This window comes from Tiliqua scincoides, chromosome 2 (genome assembly GCF_035046505.1).
Source record: "Tiliqua scincoides isolate rTilSci1 chromosome 2, rTilSci1.hap2, whole genome shotgun sequence".
In the NCBI taxonomy this organism is placed as follows: Eukaryota; Metazoa; Chordata; class Lepidosauria; order Squamata; family Scincidae; genus Tiliqua; species Tiliqua scincoides.
Genome location: NC_089822.1, coordinates 168,117,016 through 168,143,529, shown reverse-complemented (window position 1 = coordinate 168,143,529; position 26,514 = coordinate 168,117,016). Strand labels below are relative to the sequence as shown.

Below are 26,514 nucleotides of genomic sequence, written 5' to 3'. Positions count from 1 at the left end.
ATTAAAAAAATAACTTTAAAAATGCAATAAAACTGCATTTTTTTCTCAATTTTCCTTGAAAAGACATCCCGTGTTTTTGAACATTTGAAAAAGCCTTTAACCTATTCCAAATCTACCCCCAGTACCTTCCTGCCATGGCAATCTTACTGTTATCATTGCTTTGAGAATGGAAGGCATCCTTCCCTGTTTTAAAGTGAGAAATGTCCTCAGAGTTATTCCTGCTTTCTCTTCAAGTCAAAAGGGAGGGGAAAGCAAGCTTTTTTATAAGGAGGTCAAAGTTTTTAGGGTGGTTTGCAGTGCTTGGGAGTGTCAAGTCCAATAGGAAAGGGAATAGCTGGAGCCCAAGTTATTGTCATAAGGGACAAAAATCTCCTGTACAAATCTTTCTAGTAAATCCAGATGTCCCCTAATTCAAATTCCTAGCACTAATCTCTAATAGCAATCAATGTTTCTGAAAATTTAAGCCACCCATCTTTTCCTACACTGGAAACTGGAAATAATTTTCTTAAGCACAAAGCAGAGCCTATCTAGACCAATTACCCATAATTGGTAATTACATAACTTTCATAATAAAAATCCTCTATTCTATTCCAACACTTCACCTAGCCACTGTACTACCTTTCATCTATTAGTCATTTGTAAATTCTCAGCACTTGAGTCAGTCCCTGGGATTGTACTGCAGAACCTAAGTGAAAGACGGCCTCATTTGCCTGAAGATTCCACTAATCATTGACATCATATTTGGTTGGAAAAGACATGATGGTACAAACAAGTGACTGGGGAAACCTCTCGGTATCTTTGCCACTGCTCTGCTTCAATTTGCTGACAAAAGATAACAGGCAAATAAAAGTTAAAACATGTATCAAATTTCTAAGTTTCTGGGCCAATTCATCTGACAACTTTAATTGGGAGAACACATTGGGACCTTGTGATATTTATTACAGGGACAAAAGCACAACCAGGACAAGTTTCTAGATCAAAGAGCAAGCAGTACAGCACTACTACTTCTTTAAAGCAACTTTGCAATAATTAACTGAATCCCATGCTCACAAAATATGACGTCACATGTTCAACAGGCATGAAGTGAAGCAATCAAATGATAAAGGGGGGAAATATTCATGCCTACAAATTCTCAAACAGATGAAACCCAACAGCCACTTTAAAGAGAAAAAACTGTTCTATTTGCAATGCTGACCCTTTGATTCATGAAATTTTGCTTCGCTTTCCACCGGAAGATTCCAACAACATTCCTCTACAGTCAGATATCCTCTAGTCTACAGCCACTTGAACAAGGCTTCCAGAGCCTGGCCAACCAGTAACAATCACGAATGGAGCTTCATGAGTCTCAACCAACTCATGACAGCAACTGCTAAAAAAAACTGAGGGGTTTTGTGCTCTAAAAGCCAGACCATCCCTTTGCTGTCAGGTCAATAGGAAGATTCACTGTTAGATCCACCACTAAGATATCTCGCTATGCTTGGGGGAATGGGAAGAGTGCCAGTGGTTATAACCAGTTCTCTGCCAACTTCTATGTTTACATTCCTAAAGCACATTTCATAGTGTAATAAGATGGAAGCACATACAAAGTCAAAAGGAAAGCACTTCCACCTATACGGATGAAAGTATTCAACTGTATCCTATTCAACAGGATACAGCTTCTACTGACTTTTTTCACCCCTTTTCTTTGCCTCTATGTCCTTCCCTATACACACCATGCTTTATCCCGACATTCCTTTTTGAACACTTCTTTCCCCTCCATGTGATTCAAGGCTACTCCCAACTTCCACACACTGCTCTTCAGCTGGGATTTGGAACCTCAGCTTCTCAGTCTCTCTCCACTCCTCACCTTCTGCAACATTCTCTATCCAAGGTGTTTTATTTCCCTACCAAACAATCTTCCAAAGACATGCTTAGAACTCTGACTTTACTGAATAACAATCTACATTCCCTTCCTGATAAATATCCCCAATAAAATAAATAGCGAAAAGACGCTCAGTAACACGTGCAGCACTGCTGCAAAAAATGATGGGGAAGTGAAGGCCTGCCACTGAAAAAACCACCCTCACTCATGCACATGTAATGGGATATCTGCTGCAACCCTGAGATGCAGCCCCTCTAGTCAGCTGCCAGGTTTTAGTCCTGAATGAATTTCATGTTAGACACTACAGCTTGTCTCCTTTCCCCCCCTCCTTTCCCCCCCCCATAGCACTCTTCTCACCTACTCATGGAGGATGCTCTGGAGAGCATGCTTTACTTTTCACAGAACACTTTAAACATCAACCTGGGCAAGCACTTCAGTTCTAAACTGTGCTATATATTGTTCTACAGGTTTTTTTAATTTTGAGCTTGAACGGAGGGAGAAACCCTACATGACTCCTTACTCAAGTATATTTCAGAGGAAAACCTAACAGGATACTATATTTCCTGAAGACCCTACAAGATCCCTATTCCTATAAGGGGTCTTTTATTTGTATGCATCCTTGCTGTTTCGTTCTTGTGAGATACAAAATCATGCTACTGTTTTGATGTTATTTCCAAGGTACTCACAGTACCACAAGACGCTAGTATTCCAGGTGACAAAGCTCTCTGCTTAAGTAGGCCAGTCAACCCATTCTGTGCTTGTACCTTGAAAAACATCATTAAAAAGATTGCCCTCAAGATCTTGAGAATGAAACCAATGATACTTCATGTCTTTGGAAGAATGCATAATTTCCCAAATTTTCTTGAATCCTGAGGGTTTTAAGAAAAACATCCCAAGTAGCATCGCTAAAGCACACAGGTGAGCTGAAAGCACACAGTTCTCATTAAAGCCTCCACAATGTTAAAAGAATTGTAACCAGGAGGCTAAGCATCTCTCAGAGACTTTCCCTAGCACCATGCTGTTTTTCCATTAGACACCCTTCATACAACTTCTGCCATCACCCTACTCCATGTCCACAAAAATCACTAAAACTCATTGCTGTTTCAACATTGCTGATATCCCTCTTAACACCTTCCATTTCATCATGTATTTTATTTTCACCAGCTCTAAACTCCCTACCTTCTCCCATATAGCAGCTCTCTTCCCTCAATGCCCTCCACACAGTTCCCTTTCTGACACAAATCCACTTGTTCAAAAAATCTTTCAGAAAAATTATCTTCCTCCTTATTCTGAAAAAGCTAGACCAGTGGTTCCCAATCTTTACTGCAGCATGACCCACTTCATCCAACGTGATGCTGCTGGTTGTGGCGGGGAGGTCCAGGAGGTCTCTTCCAGGATGCACCAGGCCAGTAACCCACTCTACATGCCTCTGCAGGCCTCGGAATGGCCTGAGAAGACTCTGAAAGCTACCAGGTTTCCACAGGCAAACCAGAACTTGCCTTCTGAAAACCAGAAGTAGCTTTCGGAAGCTTCCACAGGCAATTCTGAGGCCTGTAGAGTTGGTCACTGGCCCAGTGCAACCTCTGGAGTCTCCCCACACTCCAGAATAGCTCTGATTTGGAGCCAAATGGAGGAAAGAGCAGGTGGGACAACCCACCTGGCATGGGGTTGCAACTCACACTTTGGAAAACCCTGAGCTAGACAATCACTACTTAAGTTGGTCCAGTAATGGAACTTCTACACTGTGCTGCATGTTCTGGATTCCAAAACTATCTGGATTAAGGACCACTACCTTGCATAAACAGAGTACTCTCACCCTCCCAAAAATGCCTGGGTTTGGGAACATCTTTCATGTTTTCTATTAGCAGTTGTCCATCAATGGAAATCACTCTTATAGCACGTATGTGCTATTAATTTTCTTACTGAACGCACTCCCTCCACCTTCACTGGTCCATGCCTGAACATCCACTGCAACGTATCTGACTTTTTGGCAGTTTCCTTTTCACACTGAAGCATTTTAAAGGCAAGTCAGACTGGAAGCAGATTTCTGAATACAGGTTATGCTAAAACCACTTCTTCCACTAATCCTGATGTTCAATCTACCTGTTTTTGATTCCTTCATTCCTGCAAACACAGTAGCTCCACCCGAAAATGGCCAGAACAGTGACAGGTCTTTAGATGCTGATGCTGCTACCTTCAAGAGGAATACTAGGTAGACAACCCTGGATCCATCAACAACCACAGGCTGCATCTTCATTTTAGGACATCCCAAGCACTGCATCACCTTGGTTTCAAACATTTGTAAACTGCAGTATATCTATTTTGGTTGAGTCTATATAGTTGGATGTATACATCGTGTGTCCTTATACTGCCCTCAGTATAACATCTGAGAGCACAGTGCACTAGAGTCAGGTCCTGCCACATGGGGCTCTTTCCAGCCTGTGCCATGAATTACAATGCTTATACTAATATTCAGAGATTAGGATAAGAGCAAACACTACACTACAGCAACCTTTGCAAGCCAGAGAAAACAGGAATAAATCTCACCTTCACGTTAACACACAAATACTCAGAGTTGTGTGTTAGCCTTTGGGCTAGTTGAAAAAGCAATTGTTATTTGAGACTCAAGAAAACCAGGGCTCATTCTCCAAAGTCTCAGGTCACCTCTCATTCCCAAAGCTGCTGAGGGCAATGGCTGCCCCTAAAGGTTTACATTACAACATCAGTGATCCAGACACCGCAGCTCCTGTAGCATGCCCCCATCAATCTGGGAATGTGTGTCAGTCTAAGACAGCCATTTTCAACCACTGTGCTGTGGCACACTGGTGTGCCACAGATGGTCTGCAGGTGTGCCTCAGGAGTTTGGAGGAGGATCATTTGTTAGTAGGGGCACTGGGGGATGTGAGCCCCTATTGTCAATGCAGTGTGCCTTGTCAGTTGTCAAAAAACTGATGGTGTGCCTTGACAATTTCGGTACCGCGTCAGTGTGCCATGAGATTTAAAAGGTTGAAAATAGCTGGTCTAAGAGACGTTTCTGAATTGGAGATGGCTGGACCTGCCCTCTGTCCTGCAACAAGCATTAGCATAAAAGAAACAGAGTAGAACGCGGGAAAGTGCTCATCCTTCTGAGCCTTCAAGATCATTCAGGAACCCACCACTGAGAATCCAGACAGTGTAGATCCTAGGCTGTGGCCTCCAAACAGCAAACTCTGACTGTTCCTCAACATAAGATACGTAACTGCAAGCAGTTAAAAAATCTGGCCCAGAAAGTCCATCAGAGATGAGAGGGCACAAATTTGTTACCATCTACATTTTTGTTTTTAAAAGAATCCCTCACACACTGCAGTAAGGGATCATTTGGGCTGATTTTTTTTTAATGGCTTTCTTGATGCCAGGATTATCTTTTAAGTTTTGCTTTTCCATTTCTTAAATACTGGAAGAAAATGAACAAGCATTTATCCTAGCACCAAACACACACTTTGGTAAATAAAACGCCACTGACAAAACTTTGTTCATACTCAAAACAAAAGAATAGGAACCCCTGAGATTGAAAAGAAAAAAAAATCACTTGAACTGAACTATTCTTGGGTGAAAATAATCCTCAAATCCTCCATTTCCTGCCCTCCCCCAGCCCCATGGAAAAAAAATGAAATCAAGACAACAGCAATAGCTAAGCTCAGAATCTAAAGCAGCAGCTGACTCATCTACTCCCAAACTCATTCCCCCTCAGCAAATACAATCCCAAAAACACCAACAAAAAAAAAAAAACAGAAACAAAGGAGGACACAGAATAATGCAGAGATTGGCGAAGGTGTGCGGCAGACGGCCCACAGCGCCAGAAGTCCAAATAAATAAGTGGTAAAAAAAATATCTTTTCTTTTTCCATTTGCATGTTTTATGTCTGTTCACAGTGCATGAGCAAGGGTCACGTTGCATGTCCTTGAGCCTCCAGTCATGGTGGAGAGAGACAAGCAGGGAAACACACTGTTGCTTGGTAGCAGCTCTTGATGGCAGGTGCTCAACCACAGAAAGGTATAACCACAGACTCAAAAAGGCCTCCTTGCCCAGAGCCTTAATATTCTTGGGCTGTCTGGTGTCTGAGATGCAAAGGCTCTAGAAGAGAGGCAGCAATACACCAAACATTCCAGAAAGACCAGATAACTACCACATCTCTTCCCGGCAACATTGAAGGAGAAGACAAAACGGGCAAAGGTGGCGGAGCAAGTGAAGCAAACAGTTCATGCCACTGAAGAGTTGCTCTTGTGAAGATAGGTGCCTTCCACGGTGCTCTCTTGCCCCACCTTGTGAGCTCTTGGCTGCCAAGGAGCCTTTCCCTGGCATGACAGCCACATTGCATGGCTACCTGGTGAAGAATGGCAAGTGGTGCTGGCTGAGGATGCTGCTCGTGCGGGGCGACTCTGTCTTAGCCATGACGTCTTTGAACCAGGATGCCACGTCCACTTCCAGTGTCTCGTAACGCTTAATGAAGTTATGTTCCTGTGAATGAACAAGCACATTGAGATGGAAAATAACATCCCCAGGAGTCACAACTCCCTTGCATCTCCAACAGGGCTATAAGCAACAGTTACTAGTTACACCCGAAGGAAGCATGAATGTGCAATGGTGCCAATCATGTGGGGGAGGAAACTGATGAGAACTGAAATGAAAACAAGCAAGTAGAACTTCCTTGGACTTAAGAAACTAGGTGTACCCAAAAACCCCCTACCCAAAAACCCCCAAGCAGAGAACCACAGTACATTAGGCCAAAGCTGGAGGCAGGCCCTGTGACTCAAACTTGAAAAGGGGCCTCTGACCATCAGCTTAGGACACCACGTTTGTTATACAAAGATAGGCAATACTGACCCCAAGGAAGTCCAAGGTATGAACAAAATAATGCCACTATCTACAGAGCTTGCAGAACAAGCTTTGCATAACCGCCCCTATAGGACAAGTTGCTCTAACCTGCACATAAAGAATTGAAACATTTTGACCATAGAATGTATTTTAGAAAACACCAAGTTCATTACGCAAGCATGATGCAAGTTCCTATAGATAATTTATAGAGTTCCCCTCTCCCCTCCACTGTTGAAACTGTTCTAGTCTTAGTTGCTCACTTGCCTAGAGGAGTGAGCCCGTTTGCAAACATAGTAAAAAGCTTTTCTGAAGCCCTCCGAATTCTCCTGTCCTGTTTGTTTGCCTCTCCGTCATCCATCGTGTACTGCACCCATTCTGGAACATAGGTGTAGGTAAGTAAGGAGAGCTCATTATTATTTCCAGCTTGCATGTCGATTGGCACAAACTAGTTCTCCAGATTGTTACTGGTTACTTTCTGGTCTAACCACTACTAAAATTTAAGGGATAGCAGAAGTGCTTGCTGTGATCTTTTACCAAGCTTGGAAGATATTCTTAATATTCAGAATAAAGAGTTGTCTCTAATACTCACAAGTAGCTTGTTGTACTTTGGTCTCTTCCTGTGATCTTTAGTAAGGCTAGAAAGACAGAAAAACACATTCAAACCACAGGACTCCAAGTGAATTCTCCTTAGGGAACAGGAAATAAGAGAAATTATGGAACTATCACCATGGCATGCTTCTACTACTTAACACATTATTGGTTCTCCTAAAGAGAACTCTTTATTTATATGTATTTGTCCTACTACAATAATTCTGTTGCAGGGGCACGTTATCCATTTGACCAAGAACACTAACTCTAATTCCTTTACATATATTATCAATGGCATCAGAGGCAGCCCTGTCCCTGAATTAACACTGGCCAAAGCTCAAGAAAGCAACTGGCACACAAGGACTCAGCAAGATGGTGAAAAAATGAGGATTCAGCAGAATTCAGGATTCAGAGGGCTGGCTGGCTATGCTTAAGGACTGTAGATTAGAAGTTTACAGCATAATGTTTTACTCACCAGTCTTTCACAAAGGACTGGAAGTCCACAGAAAATCCCATAGTGTTCGGAAGAAGGGGAGGATCTTCTTGTAACACCTTAGTGAGGACCTCAAAATCTGTTTTACAGTTCTTGTAGGGAAACTGACCGGTAGCTAACTCAACCTGCATTGGAAGCAAATAGAATGCAGAGAATAGGTGCTAAAAAATGGGAACAGTATGGTAAGTATAAATGAGAGCATCTCTTATGACTGTGAAGGAGTTTCCTTAAGCTACACTGCAAGTCATGAAGAGCTGAGAATATATAATTCCTTCATAGTTATAAGTGTGGTCATATATCTCCTTATATTATTATACTGAATAGTTAATATGATTTAAAGTCAATTGTTTGAAAACCAACAGCTTCCTCTGGGTATTACAAAGTAGAAATCAAGTTGCAGGTGGAACACATATACAGGTCCAACCTTGTTTTACACAGATTTTTTTATACACGGATTTGACTCAACACGAATGGTCCCTGCTAATGAGAAGGAATGTGCTGATCCCTGGAGAAGGGGAAAAATGCACCCCTTTAAAATCACAGTTTAAAAAACTGCTTTTTACTGTTGCAGAGAGATGGTCATACAAGCGATTACTGGTATAACCTAAGTATCCACAAATTTTTCCATCTCAAAGCTGATGAGAAGGGCCCTTTAAATTAAAGGAAAACAGTCTAATAATGCCAGAGAGGGTAACTGGCTGACAATCCATCAATCATTCCCTCTGCAGGTTTCACTCCTCCCTTCCTCCTGAGCACATGAAAGAAGGCTAAATGGCAGAGATTACCACCTTCTCCATTCTTTCCCCCTGGCTGGGGCTCCTGGTGAAGGGAGGGATTGCTGGCTCCTAGTGAAGCCTAAGCTCCTGGAGAGAGATTGATTCTGTGTGCATTACAAATGTCAGAAAGGCTGTTTTTAAATCACCAAAGAGACTCTGTTTTTTAAATTGATTTGCTATAGTGCGTTTTTTGCCATCCACATGAGTTCTCGAACGGAACCCTTGCAAATAATGAGACTCAACCTGTACATCTAATCTTTCAAGTGCAGGTATATTTTGTCACATGGGCACCTGCAAGATCTGCAATTCCCCCATATGCGCTGCAAGAACACAGTCCTCCAACTTACAGTATCATGTGTCTACTGCAACCTTTGAATCTACTTATTTAATGAAATGGTATTCCAGCAGCACTTCAACTGATTTCCAGTTGAAGCTTCATCAACTGCATGGCGGGTGATATAACAGAATCCTACGCATCTACAAAAGCCTTTAACATACACCCCAAACCAATGGCATCTGAATATGTTAAAGATGTTTTGATGTCAATATTATTGATAACAGAAGATTTCTATGTCAATGTATCCAAGTTCAAAGTCTGTGTGTCAAATGCTGATGTTGTGAGCACTGAGATTTATGGGTGAAAGACTGATGTCTGTGTAGAGAACCTCTAAGGAAGATGGAGTCAATGGCTCTGCCTGTCAGCTCCTGTTTGTTCTGGGCTTGTTTCCTTCTAAGGCTTGTCAGTTCTGGGCTTGTTTCCCCTGGGTGGAGGTCATTTGCTTACCTTTCCAATGTACTGAGGAGAATCATCAATTGTAAGCCCTGTGAAAAAATGGCTTCTATTGCCTAAATGTGGAATACTGACTACATTTTGCCTTTGATCATGCAAAGTAGCAGGCAAAGGAGAAGTGAGCCTTTTCTAATCTCACCACAGGCTGTTTTGACTTGTTTTTAGGGGGTTCCCCAGTGCTGGTCAATGCCTGGAGTGAAAATTAAGGCATCTGACCATCTCCTCAGTCTCACTGGTTCTCTAAAGAGGATTTATGCCCTGCCAGATGCATCTCCTCTGAGAAACATGCTGGGGGAAAAGTAGGCTTGATGCAGGCAACACAAGCATGACTGCGAAGGGGGTGAAGGCCATCATACACAGAGCAGACTGGAAACAAAATTCCTGGTTCCTCCTCATCTTCCTGGAGAATTTCTTGCAGTTGATGCAAGTGTTTACAGGGCGATATGCTCTCAGGAAAAGGACAGGTATCACGACCATCACAGAAGGGGAGTTCTGCTCCCCTCCATTTTTAAAGTAGAGACCCTTTTTACAAGTGGTCTTAATCTATAAACGATTCCAAGAAGAATTATTTAATATATTTTTGTAAAAACTGCAAAATACTAAACACAACTAGGTACAATAAATTTGAAAACTGAAATACAAGTTTGTTGTTTTTGTGATGGATAAAGGGCAAAAGAAAGCATTCATAACAAGGCTGCTTCAGGAACTGAGGGACTGGGTGTTTTACATGTGCTTGAAATAAGCAAAAATGCACATAGCCTTTGCACTCGAGCACAGGGCCAGAATGCTCAAAGCTCTGGAAGCTTCCAAGGTCAGCTCTGCACATTCACAGAACTCTGCCATATGTGACTGCATGGAGACCACTAAGAGGAACCTGCTGCTGCTTGTACCGCAAATTATTGTGTGTTAAAGGCTGTTTTGCAATATGATCCAGATGGTCCCAACAAGACATAATGGAGGCAAGCCATATTTTGTTAAGAGGAAAGGAGGTTTCACTTACCAGAGAGATACCCAAGCTCCACACATCTGCACGAATATCATAATCTGGTTTTGAAGGATCAGGGGGGTCTATTCTCTCCGGCTAGAAAGAAAAAGGTTATGCTGACTAAACTTGTGATGTCACATTTGGTGTCTCATCTGCACCCACCAAAGTTTATTAAATTATTACAGAAACATAACTATGTTGAGCTGGCAAAATATAGGCAGCTTTGCTGCTGCAACATATTTACTTGTTACCAGTAGACTTCAGACCCAATTCAATGCTAGTTTTATTCTTTAATTGGCATGGGACCAGATGTTTGTCTCCTTCCATATGAACCTGACTATGTGTTAATATCAGTAAAGGCCCTCCCACCAATGTGTGTCCTACCAATACAAGTCATATGTTTGGTTGGGACCCAATAGAGAGTCTTTCCTGCAGTAATGACCAGACTCTGGAACATTTTTCCTAAAGAAGTGAGCTTGTTCCAACTTTGTCAGCTTTCTGCCAAGCAGTAACCACCATTTTATTTTGGTAATCTTTTCATCTCTAGTGGTTAGGTTTTTATTTTGTTGAATGGCTGCGTATTTCCCATACTGTTGCTTCACTGTTTTTAATTTGAGAGGGTTTTTGTCAGGTGTATTACTGGGGGAAGCAATCTTGACCATTATTTTTTTTTTCAAGGAAGTTCTTAAATGTCTAAAATAAATAAAGCAACTGTATACAGCAGGTCCTCTTTATCTGCGGTTTCGGAACCCCTGAATTTGGCCCATGTCTGGAGAACCTATAGAGGACCTTGCAGGTGCAACCAGAGTTTGCATTCAGGTGGTCTTCTGAGTCATGGGGAGGCCATGCGCAGCCTCCCTGAGACTCAGAATGCTTGCCAGAGTCTTTCAGCAGGCACTCCTGGTTTTCTCAAAAAATCAGATATGCCTACCAGAAGGCTCCAGCAGGCATTCTGAGGTGGGGCAAGTTGTGCCTCAGAAAACAGGTTGGATGGTGGATTTCATTATCCATGGTTTATGGTACCTGCAGGAGTTCTAGGAATGGAACCCCCACAGATGCCAAGGACCAACCTGTAATTGTCATAGTACAATTTCCAGGAGTTCAGGAGTTCAGTGAAACACAAAAGATGTAATTCTCAGTCCTAGAGAATTATCTGAGACACATGCTGCATTTCAACTGCTGGAGACAGGCAGAACTGTCCTGAAGCATTACATGGATGGGAGACCACTTGGGAAATATACATGACATAAATGAACAAGAACTACTTAATCCAGTCATATTGCAGCAACATCACTGGTGGCATTCTGCAGCTATTCCTTACCGCCATATATGCTGCACAACCAGCGCTTCGGGTTTTGGCTTTTGAATCTACAAGCCTCCCACTAATTCCGAAGTCACAAAGTTTTATTTGTCCCCTTTCGTCCAACAAGATATTGGAAGGTTTCACATCTCTGTGGATGACTCCATGCTTCTCTTTCAGATAGTAGAGTGCCTTGACAATCTGAAAGGGCATAAAAAATACTCAATAGTCAACTGCCCACTTTATAAAGGTAAGCATTTGAGAATTAGTCTAGGATCGAGGACCAAAACTACATGTTCTGTATCAATGTGCCTGTAAAAAAATGGGCCATTTGTTTAGTTTGGTCAACAAAGGCTATTCTGTTTTGCATCTCTAAGAAGAGGTCTACAAGTCTCTTGTTCCGACATGGCAATCCAATCCTAACTAGACCTAGTGCAGCAGGGCTGCACAGCTCATTATGTACTGTTGGGATTGGGTGTATAAATGTGAAAAAAGCCAGTATAGTCAATAGAATGCAAGATTGCTTGGTATTTCCTACTTCCATGGTACCATGCGCTAATTAAAACTTCCTTTTCTTAAACTCCTCAAATACTTCCATTCCTTGAATGTTAAATATTTTCCGACATTCAAACCAAATGGTATAAAAATATTTTTATACAGTTATTGCTTTTACCAATTTAAGTTTTGGAAAAACTCTTTATTGTGGTAAATCATTTTACGCATAGTTATTCAGAAGTTTTAGTGTGTACATTTGGAAAGGGGGAAGCTGCAAAGCGTAGAAGTTCTGCCCCTTTACATAAAAGGCTTCTTTCTTCTCAACAGAACTGGTTCAAAAACTATGAGGCTAGAAAACAGTTTTTTCAAAAAGGAAAAATGTGATTTTGCAGAAAACTATTTGGTGCAGAATTCCTCCTGGGGAGTAAATAAACTGGACAGATAAAGTTGCCTTCACTTTGTCCTGAGGCATAATTGAAGTATTTCAACCCCAAGTTTCTGGTTTACAAAAATGAAATCTGGTACAGAATCTTGGCATACACATAGAGGTACACTTCCCCATAGCATGTCTGTGTTTTTTTGCTTTGAGAGCACAATCCTATGCTTGTCTACTCAAAAGTAAGTTCTATCGGCTTACTCTCAGGAAAACTGTGCATAGGATTGCAGCCTAAGTCAGGCAGAACCTTGGTAACTACTTGCTCCTTTCTAGAATTCTGGCCACAAAAGAGACTTCAACACTCACTGCCACAGTCATCTTTCCCAAGATCCTCTCAGGTATAGGCCCTTGAATACGTTTTTTCAGCTTCTCTGCACATGTGCCCATTAATTCCATGGCTATAAAAACATCCGTCTACAGAGGGGAAAGCAATAGAAGCACACATTATAGTTATTATGACAAGATTTGGCTAAGTTGCACTTAAAGACACAGACAGACTAGAAAAAGTGGGAGCACTGACATTTGTGATGAAAGTCCCAAAGCACTGAACAATGTAAGGACAGTCATGACTCTTCAGCACCACATCCAGGTCCATCAGGATCCTCTTGTTCTCCTCTTTGTTACCAGAACGACGCATTTGCTGAGCAAAGAGGAACAGAAGACACATGATGAAGCTAACGTGGCAGGAGGTCAAAGGCCCCGAGACCAAACTGCTATTTTCCCCCCTTCATTCCTGCACCTTGACATTCAGCTGATCTAACTCACCTTCACAGCTATGATGTGCCCAGTCTTCTTGAAACGCATTTTCCACACCTGTCCACATGTCCCACTTCCAATCTCACCAAGGTTTTCTAAATCATTGATTTCTGCTTGATATCTCTGTGAGCAGATGAACACAGACAGGTCACATGTAAATAAGGAAGCTAGCTACTGATGATCTATGCATATTCAAGAAGAGGAAACTATGTAAGTCAACTTCTACTGCAGTCAACTCTTAGTCAGGCCTCAAAATATCTGAAGCTGTTGCAGCTCTCCTCTTTGCCTATTAAAATTGCTCCATGAAGATACACTGGCCAGCCACATGAATACCAAGGTGAAACCCCACAGTGCCTTCTTGGTAGTGACACAGACAACATAGTGTTGTAAGTGCAAAAGAGACATATTTCTTAAAATTATATGAAAAGTGCAAGACACAGCACCCCATCAGATCTACAACGTAGGCCATTCCTTTTCTGATCAGACCACTGAGCTATCCAGTCCACCATCTTGCTCCCCACCACAGCAATGAACACATCTAGCTTGGACTATTTTTATCTGTGACACGCTACATCAAATCAGCTCACCTGTCCTCCAATGGTCAAGTAACCTGTTTGCTTCATGATTTCCTGCAGTTTCTGATCAATCTCTATGCTAGAAAAAGAAAAGAAAAGGTAACAAAGCATAACAGTTTCCATCTATGACACAAGTGTATCAGAGTGAAGACTCTATATCCATGAGACTACAAGTCTGTCCACAAATGAGACCTCTACATAATCCTATAAGCCAAAGGTGCTCAAACCCTGGCCCGGAGGCCATTTGCGGCCCTTGAGGACATCCAATCCAGCCCCCAGTCTCCAATGAGCCTCTTGCCCTCCGGAGACTTGCTAGAGACTGTGCTGGCTCAACGTGACTGCTCTCAGCATGAGGGTAACTGTTTGACCTCTTGTGTGAGCTGCAGGCTGAGGAGTCCCTCCATTGCTTGCTATTTCACATCTGTGAAGCGGCAGCGGCAGCAAAAACTGCAAGGTCTTTTATAGATCTTGAGCTTTTGCAAGACCTTCATTCATTCATATAAGTTTATCTCTAATAAATTAATTTATGTAAATTTATCCAAATTTTAAATGTAAATTAATTCTTTTTTTCCTAGCCCCCAACACAGTGTCAGAGAGATGATGTGGTCCTCCTGCCAAAAGGTTTGGACACCCCTGCTATAAGCAAAAGGATTGCACAGTGAGAACCATTGAATGATATGTGAATTCCAAGCAAGTAACTTCAACCTGCAAACATCCTGCTTAGTTAATTCCATAACAAGATTCCTAAATCTCCTCAAGTTGTAAATAAGAATTGAAGTTAAGTCACATGTTTTTACTACCTGATGAATGCAAACAGCCCTTCTGCATATTATCAGTATGCCCAGTATAGCATAGTTTTGCACAAGTACTATGAATCAAAAATTTAAGAGGCAAAATTAGTCCACGATAATTCGCACACAGTAAATTTCACTGTTTATAACTTCATACAAAACTGAATACAGAGAAAAATGCACTCAGATAAACTAAGATATATGAAAGTACCATATCTATGCAACAAGGTGGCATGAACTATGAGTTCATTTTCCAAGTTCTGCCAACTTATTACTGGACAAGCATTTGTGGGCTTCTGGAATTCAGGCCCTCACATATTGCCCAAGATGAAACAGCTGTTAGGGTGCAGCAATAGCAATAACGTACATGATTAAAGGGCACAAAGAACATGCAGTTCCCTGATATGCCATTTGTCAAAGTGATATAAGGATGAAAACAGAAAACTCTTCCTGTATTGTGCACAGATCAGATGACAACTGCACTGCCCCACATGCGAGGGCTTCCAATTCATCATAGGAGTAGTTTGAAGCATAGTTAGTGTTAATTTTTTGCTTCAAACTGCTGTTCCTTCTCAAAACAAGCTGGTCCTTCCTTGATTGAATACAAGGCCACAGACAACAGGTCACCTACATGACTAAAGACCAGATAAGGGGGGGAGGGGCAATTCAGCTGAGGACACTAGCCCCTGACTAATTTTTATCTCTGCTTACCTCTCCATGCTCCTGTGCAGCAGGAAGGACGGCTGAGGCAGGCCCAGCATGTTTCGGGGACGTGGATGAGTAGGATGCTGGGGCGAGTTCTCCAAAGAGGGGGAACGGCTGCTACCATCATTGGCTAAGGGAAGCTGCAATGCTGAGAGAGAGAGAAGAAGAGGAGAGGTCAGGCACAGCAGTGCTTGGACTCCTGGTTTTAAGCTGGTCCTTTGCAGTCTAAGTCATCAGTGCTGTCTGCATTGAATGGAGGAGTGCTGAGGAGCCAGCCAACCAGTTCAAAAAAGCCAACTCAAGTGTTATCCTGATGCCTGAAATATCAGATAGGTTAGCACTACTGTCCTCCGAAATTAATTCCTCTTGAACTCCACTGCTGCCTTTGGGAAGCAAAACCCTCTGGAAACCACAGCTTTGAAATGTGCTGTCATGGGGGGGGGGGTAGGCGTACCTTGGCACAGGACACAGGTCTTCCCCTGTGTAACTGTGAGGGTCGTCAGGCCTAGCATGAATAGAATGGAATCAAAGACAAGACACAACTGAAGAGGGTATCTCCCTTATATGATCCGTTTCCTGATAGTCTCTTGTGAAGGATGCCAGCACTGTTTAACATGTCATTAATGATAACTTTAAGGTCTCCCTAAATTTGAATGGAAAAGTTTACCAGTATACAGGGTATTTCAAAATATATTTGGTCACTAACTTTCAGGTTCTCAAAGTCTGTTTAAACAAGATGGTTACAATGTGGACAGCAGCACCAACATCTCCTAATGAAGCACTGCTCCTTGCACCACATTTTCTATTAAAAATAAGAATCACTGTTTCTTAAGAGTTTACACAAACCAACCCTGGTTGGGCCTCACCATGGGAACTCTTCCAGCAGCAATTTTTCAGCAGCAAGTTCCAACGCATGTTTGGAATTTAACTTGTCTTTTCAATACATCATTTTGAAGGCACCTTGGCCAGGTACATAACTCAAGCAGAGAATCACACAAGAAGCAACACAGCTAAGCCAAGTTATCAGGTGCCTATATGCACAGCATTAGCAAGGCAGAAACCCATAGGCTGAAAGAACACTACACTGGTATGCTAATGTTGCGTTGGCAGGCACCAGTGACCTGCTTTAGACAAGATACTGACAACTCAGCCTAGGTGGAAATAGCTCTCAAGTTTATATTTAAATTAAGCCTATTTTGAAGTCAGACTTGCTCCTGAAAAGACACTGCGTGCCAGGAACAGGAACTAAGGACAAAGCAGTTTTTGACCAAGAACCTGTGCTGACCCTGGGCAGAGTGAGAGCTCTGTGAGCTGGAGCTGGCAATACACTTCCTGCTTGCTGCCTAGCATGAGCATCTTTCAAATGAGGAGAGCAGTCTAAGGGCAACCATCTGTCATAAGCTTGGTATAAAGCTTAAGAAGGGATCTCGGAAGAACGCCTATAACTGAGTCAGAAAACCGAAAACATCACAGGTATCAGGAAACTGAGAACATCACAGGTGAGCCAGTACAGAAGGTCATGCTTGCACAGATTTTAGCAACAAGGATTAGTAGCTGAATGGTTAGAGCTAATGCCTTCCCAGCACAATATATAAAATTATAAATGTATTTCACCTTATCAATTATCTTGTGATGTTTTATCTGATGCACTCTTTATAAGCAGGCTTTAGCCTAAAAAGATGTGGCAAGTGACTCAGTAGATGGGCGAGTCCTAAGGAGGTATCTTAACCTTCCTCTTCATGGCACAGAGATCAGGCAATGTATGAGCAAGTTGGATGTAAAACAGTTACGCTTTGTACTCCAGGTTTCATGGATTCTTTCTAAAAACGGAGGAGTGTCCCTTTAATCACCCAGTGCCTATATGACATCTACATGAACACTGAAGATGTCATTCCCACATAAACGTTCCTCCATAGACTTCAGCAATACCATGCATCTGCAGTGGTCAAAAGGGAAGAATTGTCTTCTACATTGGGACCAGACACTGACTAAAGAAATGTTGCTCAACAGGACTCTATAATTAGCAGGACATTTTTCTCTTAATTTTTATAATACTTCTAAGCACCTCTTTAAGTTTCAAAGAAATATATGCAGGACACAGATGCCAGGATAGTGCCGCTCCTTCCACACCTCTCCTGGTCCTTCAACACAAATGACTACTTCACACAACTGATTCAAAAATGAGATGGTCAAATTATAATTATGACAGTGCCGTACAGCATACCTGCCAAGAGATCCTAACCAACATGCTCCAGTTGGTTGCAACATGCTCCCCATGCGCACTCCCTAACTTCCTTCCTGGCAAGAATACACAACCCAATTTTTGGGGGGAGGGGTCATGCAGCTGGTGTTCCCAGAAGCCACAAGGCATTCTGGGCAACAAGCCCAGAATGCCTTGCAGCTTCCAAGCAGTGCCAGCGCACAACCCATTTTGTTGGCCATGTCACACCACACCATGTCACACTACAGCACTGCAGAATGCTGTAAGGCATATTGGTGCATGATGTGACCGCGGCTGCTGATGGTGGGTCACAGCAGCAAAAGGTTAGAGAACCACATAGAGCATTTAATCAAGGTAGAGTTCCACTTGCTGTCCTCACCAATACATAATAGACGCAGCTTTACAGATCTGCTGTTTGTGAGAACTAGGCTAAAGTCTCACAAAGCCTGAAGTCCAGAAAATTCCAATAAAGAACCACAATGCATTCATGAATATTCACAAGATGCCTTTAAAAGGAATTGAACAGATTTATGGAGGAGAAGTCCACCACAAGTCACAAGCCCCAATGACTATATGCAACCACCAGGTTTTAGCGATAGCCTATCTCTGAACACTAGGTACAAGGGATTGGCAACAGGACAACAGGTATCTTGTCTTATGTGCTCCCAAAGGTGGGTCACTGTGAGATACAGGAATATGGACTAGACAGGTCATTGGTCTGATCTAGCAGCAAGGCTCTTTTTAGGTTCTTATGGTTACAGAAGCACTGAGTAGAACCCAAACAAGTTTGGCTAATCAATACCTTTACATATAGGCTAATAGGTTCTGAGTTGTCTGTGGGAGAACAGATCTTGGGGTGCTTGTGAACAGCTTGATGAAAGTGTTGACCCAACATGTGGCGGCAGTGAAGAAGGCCAATTCTATGCTTGGAATAATTAGAAAAGGTATTGAGAATAAGAGGGCTAATATAATGCCATTGTACAAATTGGAATCCAGTTCTGGTCACCACATCTCAAAAAGGATATAGCAGAAATGGTGCAGAAGAGAGAAACCAAAATGATTACTGGGCTGGGGCACGTCCCTATGAGGAAAGACTACAACGTTTGGGCTTCTTCAATCTAGAAAAGAGGCGCCTGATGGGGGACATGTTTGAGACATACAAAATTATGCAGGGGCTGGATAGAGCGGATAGAGAGATGCTCTTTTCCCTCTCACATAACACCAGAACCAGGTGACATCCACTAAAGTTGAGTGTTGGGAGAGTTAGGACAGATAAAATAAAATATTTCTTTACCTAGGGTGAAATTAGTCTGTGGAACTCCTTGCCACAGGAAGTAGTGATGGCATCTTGCCTAGATGCCTTTAAAAGGGGATTGGACAAATTTCTGGAGGAAAAGTTCATCACTGGTTACAAGTCATGGTAGGTATGTGCAAGGTAGAAGTAGGCTACATCTGATTGCCAGATGCAGGGGAGGGCACCAGGACGCAGGTTGTGTCTGTTGTCTAGTGTGTTCCCTGAAGCATTTGGTGGGCCATTGTGAGATACAGGAAGCTGGACTAGACGGCCTTTGGCTTGATCCAGCAGGGCTCTTATGTTCTTAACAGCAGAAGTACAAGTGCCATATAAGTTTCCACTATCTAGGACCTATTCACCAGCAGGGCAAAAAGAACAAACACCAGTTTGCTCAATTCAGGAGGTAAACAATATATAAAAATGCAACTGTTTTTATGTCAAAAATTATCTTGACACCCTTGATGGAGGACATTTAATTACAAAGAAATCCCAAATTATACAAGGTTTTATCAGTTTTTTTTATCAGTTTGACAGATGTCAAATACATTAAGAATACTCCTGCTTAGTTTCCCAGATTCTTTAGAAACGTTTTAGTGACCCATGCAATAACTGTACTGAACTGAAGCTCTGGTCTAGTTAAAACTTTTCGTAAGTATAGGTGTGTCCCCGTGTTCCCAGGGGTTCCATTCCGGAATCCCCCTCAGTTAAGTGAAACTGCAGATACGGGTGAACACCTCCCCACTCACCTCTGGAGGTTCCTCTGAGCCCAGCAGAAGCAGACGTTCACAGACTAAACCTTAAGGTAAAAAAAATTACTGTTTTTCCCTGAGGGTGCTTACACAACAGCTCATGTACCTCGAAGTCGAACATCAGAAAAATTCATGCAAATCAGTCCTTTGGCAGGGCCTGTACCATTTCACAAGTTTACCAGAACACATAATTTTAAGCCTTCAACATTTCAATTCCAAAGACACTTATGATTGCTACTTAAATATTTGCATAATGCCTATATGTATACAGTCTAAAATTTGAGCAACAGAAATCACAGGATCAGAACTGAAGTCCCCAAGTAGCAGGCTGCTTAAACATTGAGGCATATAGCCTAATCTGCCTTGTGAGTTTTGCAACTCACCAAAAAATTGGGTCATCACCCACAGTTCGGGAATCACTGCTCTAAAGCTAAACTGGAGACTGCTGTGGAACAGGAGAGGCATCCCCAGTGCTTACCATTCCATCAAGGTCATCCATCCATGCTGCCAATCTTGCCAAGCGAGGACTTGCAAGACTTGGGAGGCCAAGCGAGACTATGAGGAACGCATGGCCAGCAACATTAAGGGGAATAATAAAAGCTTCTTCAAATAAGTTAGAAGCAGGAAACCCACCAGAGAAGCGGTTGGCCCTCTCAATGGTGAGGGAGGGAAAGGGGAGATAAAAAGGAGACTTAGAGATGGCAGAGAAGTTAAATGAGTTCTTTGCATCTGTCTGCACGGCAGAAGACCTCGGGCAAATACCGCTGCCCAAATGGCCCCTCCTGACCAAGGAATTAAGTCAGATAGAGGTTAAAAGAAAAGATGTTTCAGACCTCATTGATAAATTAAAGATCAATAAGTCACCGGGACCTGATGGCATCCACCCAAGAGTTATTAAGGAATTGAAGAATGAAGTTGCTGATCTCTTGACTAAAATATGCAACTTGTCCCTCAAAACGGCCACGGTGCCAGAGGATTGGAGGATAGCAAATGTCATGCCTATCTTTAAAAAGGGAAAGAGGGGGGACCCGGGAAACTATAGGCCAGTCAGCCTAACATCTATACCGGGTAAGATGGTGGAATACATCTCAAAACACATAGGCGAACAGGTCTTGCTGAGGGAGAATCAGCATGGCTTCTGTAAGGGTAAGTCTTTCCTCACTAACCTTTTAGAATTCTTTGAAAAGGCCAACAGGCATGTGGATGCGGAAGAACCCGTAGACATTATATATCTGGACTTTCAGAAGGCGTTCGACACGGTCCCTCACCAAAGGCTACTGAAAAAACTTCACAGTCAGGGAATTAGAGGGCAGGTCCTCTCCTGGACTGAGACCTGGTTGAAGACCAGGAAACAGAAAGTGGGTGTCAATGGGCAATTTTCACAAGGGAGAGAGGTGAAAAGCAGTGTGCCCCAAGGATCTGTCCTGGGACCGGTGCTTTTCAACCTCTTCATAAATGACCTGGAGACAGGGGTGAGCAGTGAGGTGGCTAAGTTTGCAGACAACACCAAACTTTTCCGAGTGGTGAAGACCAGACCTGATTGTGAGGAGCTCCAGAAGGATCTCTCCAAACTGGCAGAATGGGCAGCAAAATGGCAGATGCGCTTCAATGTCAGTAAGTGTAAGGTCATGCACATTGGGGCAAAAAATCAAAACTTCACATATAGGATAATGGGTTCTGAGCTGTCTGTGACAGATCAGGAAAGAGATCTTGGGGTGGTGGTGGACAGGTCGATGAAAGTGTCAACCCAATGTGTGGCAGCAATAAAGAAGGCCAATTCTGTGCTTGGGATCATTAGAAAAGGTATTGAGAACAAAACGACTAATATTATAATGCTGTTGTACAAATCGATAGTAAGGCCACACCTGGAGTATTGTGTCCAGTTATGGTCACCACATCTCAAAAAGGACATAGTGGAAATGGAAAAGGTGCAAAAGAGAGCGACTAAGATGATCACTGGGCTGGGGCACCTTCCTTACGAGGAAAGGCTATGGCGTTTGGGCCTTTTCAGCCTAGAAAAGAGACACGTGAGGGGGGACAAGACTGAGACACACAAAATTATGCAGGGGAAGGATAAAGTGGATAGAGAGATGCTCTTTACACTCTCACATAACACCAGAACCATGGGACATCCACTAAAATTACGTGTTAGGAGAGTTAGGGCAGACAAAAGAAAATATTTCTTTACTCAGCGTGTGGTCAGTCTGTGGAACTCCTTGCCGCAGGATGTGGTGACGGCATCTGGCCTGGATTTCTTTAAAAGGGGATTGGACAAGTTTCTGGAGGAAAAATCCATTATGGGTTACAAGCCATGATGTGTATGCACAACCTCCTGATTTTAGAAATGGGCTATGTCAGAATGCCAGATGCAAGGGAGGGCACCAGGATGCAGGTCTCTTGTTATCTGGTGTCAAACGCTCCCTGGGGCATTTGATGGGCCACTATGAGATACGGGAAGCTGGACTAGTTGGGCCTATGGCCTGATGTTCTTATGCCCAAACTGAGTTCCAGCCCACCACACCTGCCTAGAAATCTGGGTGTAGTAGCTGCTAGGGCGATAGAACCCGGAAATGGCAGGCCAGAGTTCAGCTTGGGGGAGATTGGTAGCATGGAAAGATGGTTCTCCCATGGAAAGGTAAGCACCATTCCTGCGGAGGAGGAGGAAGGCAGGACGCCAGATCCAGCCCGCGGGACAAGGTCTAGAGAGTTCTGTTCTAAAGAGTTTGCTGCTGTTTCTTCTGCCTTCTGTCTATAAGACTGTTATAAATTAGGCAGGTGTGGGTCCCACTTTACAGTGGATGCGTAAGACTGACTAGCACACCTTTCTTTACAACATGTGAAATGGCACTTTGAATCAGTTACAGAGTCAAGTCTTTGAAGGCCAGAAGAGAGAGATGTTGTCCAAGTATAAAATGCTCCTTGAGCCGCAATCCTAACCAACTTTCTAGCACTGACATAAGGGCAATGCAACTCCGAGGTAAGGAAACAAACATTGCCTTGCCTTGAGGAGGCCTCCATGACTGACCCCGAACTGCAGGATGCAGCACATGCCCCACTGGCACACTTATGCCAGTGCTGGAAAGTTGGTTAGGACTGCACCCTTATTTTCACAACTCATAATGGAGCTGAGGGTGCTCTGCAACTTGCAAAATGTAGCCCCTCAAAATCCAGGTGCATCCAGGATGCTTCTGCAGACATGAAGGAGCTGCAAACGCTTTCTTTGGTTAGACTCATGTATGTGCTTTCTTCATAGCTCTTACCAGGAACAAAAATAAGTAGCTGAAAACTATTCATGCTCCATGCACATATATGATGAATGTTTGAAGAAAATTGCCTGTACATTATGGTTCCTTTGGATGGATACTCTCTAGGCAGCAGTACAGAGCTCTGCTTGAAATCAGATCGGCATACCCATCATGAATGCAGAGATCATCAAACATGCTGCACAGAACAGCCTAAGTAAGGCTGTAAAGCCTTCAATCCTAGATATTAACACATCAATTCAAAAGCCCAGACATTTCAAAACTTGTGAAAATACTGCACAGTATTTGTACAACACTTTGAGTGTGACAAGCACTTCACATGTATCATCAATGTTGTCCTTACAGCAATCCTGAAGGTGAAGAGTATCAATTCCCTCCCCCCACCCCAATATTACAGCTAATGTGAAAAGTTGATGTGGCAGTTGCTTGCCTAAGGCCACCTCATGAGAATTCATGGCAGAGACAAGATTTTAAACGAGGGAAGTCCTGGTCTGCAGCTACACCAGCAATCTTAGCTGCTGTCCTCCCCATCACTCCCCCATTACCCACCTCCCCCACCACATCCAAGTAACATTATGGCCTATAAAGGGTAAATTCATCTCCATAGCACACTCAAACCAAGAAGCCTGCATGCTATTCTACAGCTTGGTCATGCAAAGCTATCAGCTTCCATCTGTTAAAAAGAGACTCACAGCAAAGGAGAAAAACATGCTGCAGAAGAGATCGGACACTGCAGAACAAAAATGAAAAAAGTAAAAGGGGATGAAAATAACCATAGTGGGAAGGGGTGGACAGGACATGAAAGAAAGCAAAACCAAAGCACAAGAAGCAGGAAGTTTTTATGAAGGGGCATCATCAAAAGGTACTGGACATAGGATGGAAGCATGGAAACAGTACTTCAGCTGGTGACATTTGGGCAGAGATATTTCAGATATTTGGGCTATATGTAGCTCAACCCACACAAGTTCTCCAATCTCAAACTCACTCAACTCAGGGTGAATCCTACTTGAAATAACAATTGGGTTTTCTAAAACTGAAGGATTGACAGAAGTGTAGACACAACAGATCTACACACTTTCACAGATTAGTTCAAAGGTGAAGGTAGTGGCTGGGCTATAAAGAAAAGGGACTATATCCCTAAATTATCCTTCCACTTGCATAAACAGGCTTGTGCCATGGACAAGACATGGTTACTATGCAGAGAAATCCAAATGGGAATTCTTGGCTCTGCATTTGCAATATGCTACACAAGGTGTTACACAGAAAATGGTCAGTATCTCTATTTATACAATTTCTTTCATGTGTGCTTGAACAATCTCATTTTCATGTGCACTCCTTAAAATATAACCCAAACCTAGCCCAGTTGCAGGCATGCCCAGGAATGGTTTCCATTTACTTAAGACTTGAAATCAGGTTCAATACACCAGTCATGTTAGATATTACAGAAAAAATAGGTGATTTGTGTTAAGGCCAATTCCAATCTAAGTCACGGGACCCGTTACTCATCTCTAAACTAGCAGCTGAAGGGGACTCTATTCCCAGCTTCATGAGAAGGCACCTGGAAATTCCTCAGCATACCTGTTTTCTTCTGAACAGACTTTCCACATAGCAACTTTAGACACACTCCCTTAGGAGTCACTTAAAAAAATTCCTTATGCTGGCTGTCATTACATTAGTGTGCTCGTGCAAAGAAGGGAAGAATGCTAAGTATGATTTAATGACTTGGATATTTAACTGTGCATCAGATAACCATACACAAAATAAAAGGTTAAAATGAATTAGCTAGAAACTAAACAATGGACTCCATGTTGATCCTACAGAATGAGAGCTACAAAATGAGTGCTGCTGATATGCCCTTGATGAAACACATCCATGTATGCAGCAATAAATGAAAACTATTCCAAGTTTCCAGGAGAGGTTGGAATTAATGGGAGATAAATAACTCAGGGTGCAAACCTATATACATTTTCCTGGCATAAGCCCCATCAACACAATAGGACTTACTTTTGAGTAGATATGCATAAGATTGCACTATAAGGGCACAATCCTGAATACAGGCTTCAGTTCCACAGATTTCAAAGGGACTGAAAGAGTCTATGAGAAGAACTGCCAAAGGCAGTTAATCAATGTGCCCTTAAAAATCTAAGGTTCAAAGACCTACTTTGTCATCTTTTTCCACCCACACAGATGATTTGTATTAAAAATCAAATGAATTCTATCTATACTTTGGAATTGGATACTTACTCCAGGTACCCAACTTGACAGACCTTTTAAAGTCTACTCTATATTCCACAGAATTGGTAGTGACGTTAGAAATGTGGGCAGGAGAAAGGGAATGACCTCAACTTTTGGTGAACTGTCCTGGTTTTTAAAAAGTACAGGCATTCTAGATAGATATTTGAACCACAAAACATTTTAAAAATTAATGTGGCATTGGATCTCGAACTGCTGATATATCTGAAAGCAGTTCCAAGGGGATTAGAAATACTATGGTTTCATATATTAGCAGCCATTAGACTGGCATATGCGAAATAATGGAACATCAGGAAAGTGCCAGTATTAAAAGAAGGACTTAAGTGTATGACATGTGAGCATTGAGAACAAGAAACATGTAAACCAAAAATGAAAATTTTTTGAGACAGATCGAGATTCAGATGCTATTTAAATACTAAACAAGGTGGGATTAAGGGCAACCCTTTATCCTTAGTCTAAAGAAAAAAAATTCAGTTTTATTGGTATGAACCCTCCAGATTCTTCCAAGTTTAGAAAAATTTTGAAATTAGACTACGTATGAATTTCTATGTTTAAGGGAAGTTTTGTTAAGCAACATCCATAGAGATTGGGGTTTTTGGGTTAACCAAACATGCTGATTAATAAAGTTTTTACTTAACAACACCCTCCCCCCCACGGCTTATCAGGCAGGACTCCCCCTGCAGTGCTGCTTCACCCCCTTTCTTCCTCACAAAGGCTTTCTAGGAATGAATACTTTTCACTTCCTAAAAAGAGCTCTCATGGAGGAAGAAGTACAAACCTCCTATTTCTAGAGGGATGTTGTGAGGAAGGACCACCATAAAGAGAGCCCCATCCAGTAAAGCCAGGGAGAGGGTTAGTAGGTGGCTTTGTTAACTGATAACTTGTTAACTTGCACACTCAATTATCCAGCATCTTCATTTACATCTGTGTGTGCTAGTTTGCACAGCTTAAGCAAGTTTATACTGCATTTAAAAATGGAAGCAGTCCTCAATATTCACACTCAGTACTTCCAAATATAAAGTGCACCAGAAATTTTTCACACCCACACAGTACACGGCTCACAGATCATGTAGTTTCTTCTAAGTTCACACTCTTGAGTAGGACTAAAATTACCATAGGACATACAAACACATTTCAGGTATCAGTCAAACGGGGATTTTCTCCTAAATGTCAAAGTGTGAGATAGGGATTTAGTTAACAGCTGAAGAAACAACAATTGTTACTGGCACTGCTATAGTTTTCAAGAACAAGAACTTTGAAGCTGACGGAAAACTGCAATCCTACAAAGAGAATGAATGTATTATCCAAATGACTGACCTGACCATGACA

The 26,514-nt window shown here is 42.4% G+C and overlaps 1 protein-coding gene across 3 annotated transcripts in view; it reads right to left on the bottom strand.

Annotated features, from left to right (window-relative positions):
• Positions 1 to 2,205: 2,205 nt before the first annotated feature.
• The window catches only part of MAP2K7 (mitogen-activated protein kinase kinase 7), a 36,440-nt gene continuing 12,131 nt past the window's right edge, over positions 2,206 to 26,514 (bottom strand). For 2 of the 3 annotated variants that reach the window (XM_066613989.1, XM_066613990.1), the window contains 10 exons: positions 15,412 to 15,553; positions 13,922 to 13,988; positions 13,344 to 13,457; positions 13,099 to 13,218; positions 12,885 to 12,992; positions 11,669 to 11,848; positions 10,363 to 10,443; positions 7,779 to 7,921; positions 7,305 to 7,350; positions 2,206 to 6,358 (listed from right to left, as the gene is read on the bottom strand). In XM_066613989.1, the coding sequence (XP_066470086.1) occupies positions 6,221 to 6,358; positions 7,305 to 7,350; positions 7,779 to 7,921; positions 10,363 to 10,443; positions 11,669 to 11,848; positions 12,885 to 12,992; positions 13,099 to 13,218; positions 13,344 to 13,457; positions 13,922 to 13,988; positions 15,412 to 15,553 (1,139 nt within the window). In that variant the 3' untranslated portion in view covers positions 2,206 to 6,220. Of the gene's footprint in view, positions 6,359 to 7,304; positions 7,351 to 7,778; positions 7,922 to 10,362; positions 10,444 to 11,668; positions 11,849 to 12,884; positions 12,993 to 13,098; positions 13,219 to 13,343; positions 13,458 to 13,921; positions 13,989 to 15,411; positions 15,554 to 20,835; positions 20,890 to 26,514 lie in introns of those variants that run through there. The other variant, XM_066613992.1, reaches the window with a different exon arrangement.